Genomic DNA, 1,576 nt, shown 5'->3' on the forward strand with positions numbered 1-1,576 from the left:
TAGAGTCTACTCTTCAAAGCTGCCATCTTCTCCAGGTGAGCTGATCTTTGCGAGCAGGAGATCAATTGTAAAAGCAGGACATCTCCAAGTGCCACCTGAAGGCTAGCAACCCTAATTAGCACACACAGAGACTTTGGATACTTGGCCAGAGACAGAATAATTGGAAAAAAGACATAAGAATATGAAGAAACTGAGGATCTACCTGTGCCATGTCCCTCTGTTTTGCAGATCTCTTCCAAGTTCCTCTGTTCTGCAGCTCTGAAGAGAAAAATGAATGCAATGTGTGAAGACAACATTACCACAGAGGTCAATGCATTTGTATTTGTAGATTTAACAAGCAACTCCAGGCTCCAAATCATTCTCTTCCTGTTGTTCCTTCTTATTTATACAACCACCTTGCTTGGAAATCTGGGAATGGTTGCCATAATCAGGTCTAGTCCCCGGCTTCATACACCAATGTACTTCTTTCTCAGTAACCTTTCTTTCCTGGACGTTTGCTTCTCAACTGTGGTTACCTCTAAGACATTAATGAACCTTCTGGCAGAGAAATCCATATCCCTGACTGGATGTGCTCTACAGATGTATTTTGTAATAGGTTTGGGGAGCACAGAGTGCTTTCTACTTGCTGCTATGGCATATGATCGATACGTAGCTATTTGTAAACCACTGTTGTATCCAAGCCTCATGTCCCCTAGAATCTGTATTCTTCTGGTGATTGGGTCATATATCCTTGGGCTTTTGCATTCTCTTGTTCATACAGTCTTTACCTTCAGACTCTCCTTCTGTGGTTCTAATAAGATCAGTCATTTATACTGTGATATCAGTGCACTTTTATTACTCTCCTGTTCTGATACGCATGTCAATGAACTCCTGATTTTTTATGTTGCTGGTCTTGTGGAAACAATGACCATCTTGAGTGTCTTGGTTTCATATGCATACATTTTGGCTAACATTGTGAAGATCAGCTCAGCTGCAGGAAGGTTCAAGGCCTTCTCTACATGCACCTCCCACCTGACTGCTGTCACCATCTTTCATGGGGCAATTCTCATTTTGCATTTCCGACCCAAGTCTAGCAATGGATCCTCCATCCAAGAGGTGAGTGACAAAATTCTTTCTGTGTTCTACACAATTGTAATCCCACTGTTGAACCCACTGATTTACAGCCTGAGAAACAGGGAGGTGAAGGATGCCTGGAGTGTTATCTGGAGAAAGCTGTGCCTCAAAAAAATGGTTAGTGCCTGACAATTTTTAGTAGGATTAAACAGCTATAGAAAAGGAAATTATAATGCATCGATCCATCACAATACTACCCATTTATCAGTTCTGAAAGGCATAGTGTTTCAGTTAAAATGTTAGGAATTTACATCCAAGTAGATGTTATAAGGGGTCATTTTGTAGAAAAATAGGTGTTGGAGCTCATCAAGGGATTATTATGCAGCTGCACCTACTATTCAATAGCTAAGGTGGGAAGAAGGAGGGGGAACCCTCAGAAAGGTTCAAGAGCTGTGCTTCTGTGAGCTCCTGCTGAATTCAAGGCCTGGATGCTTTTTAAGTCTGTAATATAAGTCTTGGCACT

General features: G+C 41.6%; 1 protein-coding gene across 1 annotated transcript; it reads left to right on the forward strand.

The window, feature by feature from the left end:
- The first annotated feature begins 270 nt into the window (after nt 1–270).
- LOC132589699 (olfactory receptor 5T7-like) lies at nt 271–1,242 on the forward strand. Its single transcript, XM_060262428.1, has one exon. It carries the CDS (start codon nt 271–273, stop codon nt 1,240–1,242), a length of 972 nt encoding a protein of 323 aa, XP_060118411.1.
- The last annotated feature ends 334 nt before the right edge of the window (nt 1,243–1,576 follow it).

Source organism: Heteronotia binoei, chromosome 21 (assembly GCF_032191835.1).
Source record: "Heteronotia binoei isolate CCM8104 ecotype False Entrance Well chromosome 21, APGP_CSIRO_Hbin_v1, whole genome shotgun sequence".
Taxonomy (NCBI): Eukaryota; Metazoa; Chordata; class Lepidosauria; order Squamata; family Gekkonidae; genus Heteronotia; species Heteronotia binoei.

Bases quoted from the DNA above. Each gene is read 5' to 3' on its own strand.
- LOC132589699 (XM_060262428.1), top strand. From the start codon at position 271: ATGAATGCAATGTGTGAAGACAACATTACCACAGAGGTCAATGCATTT.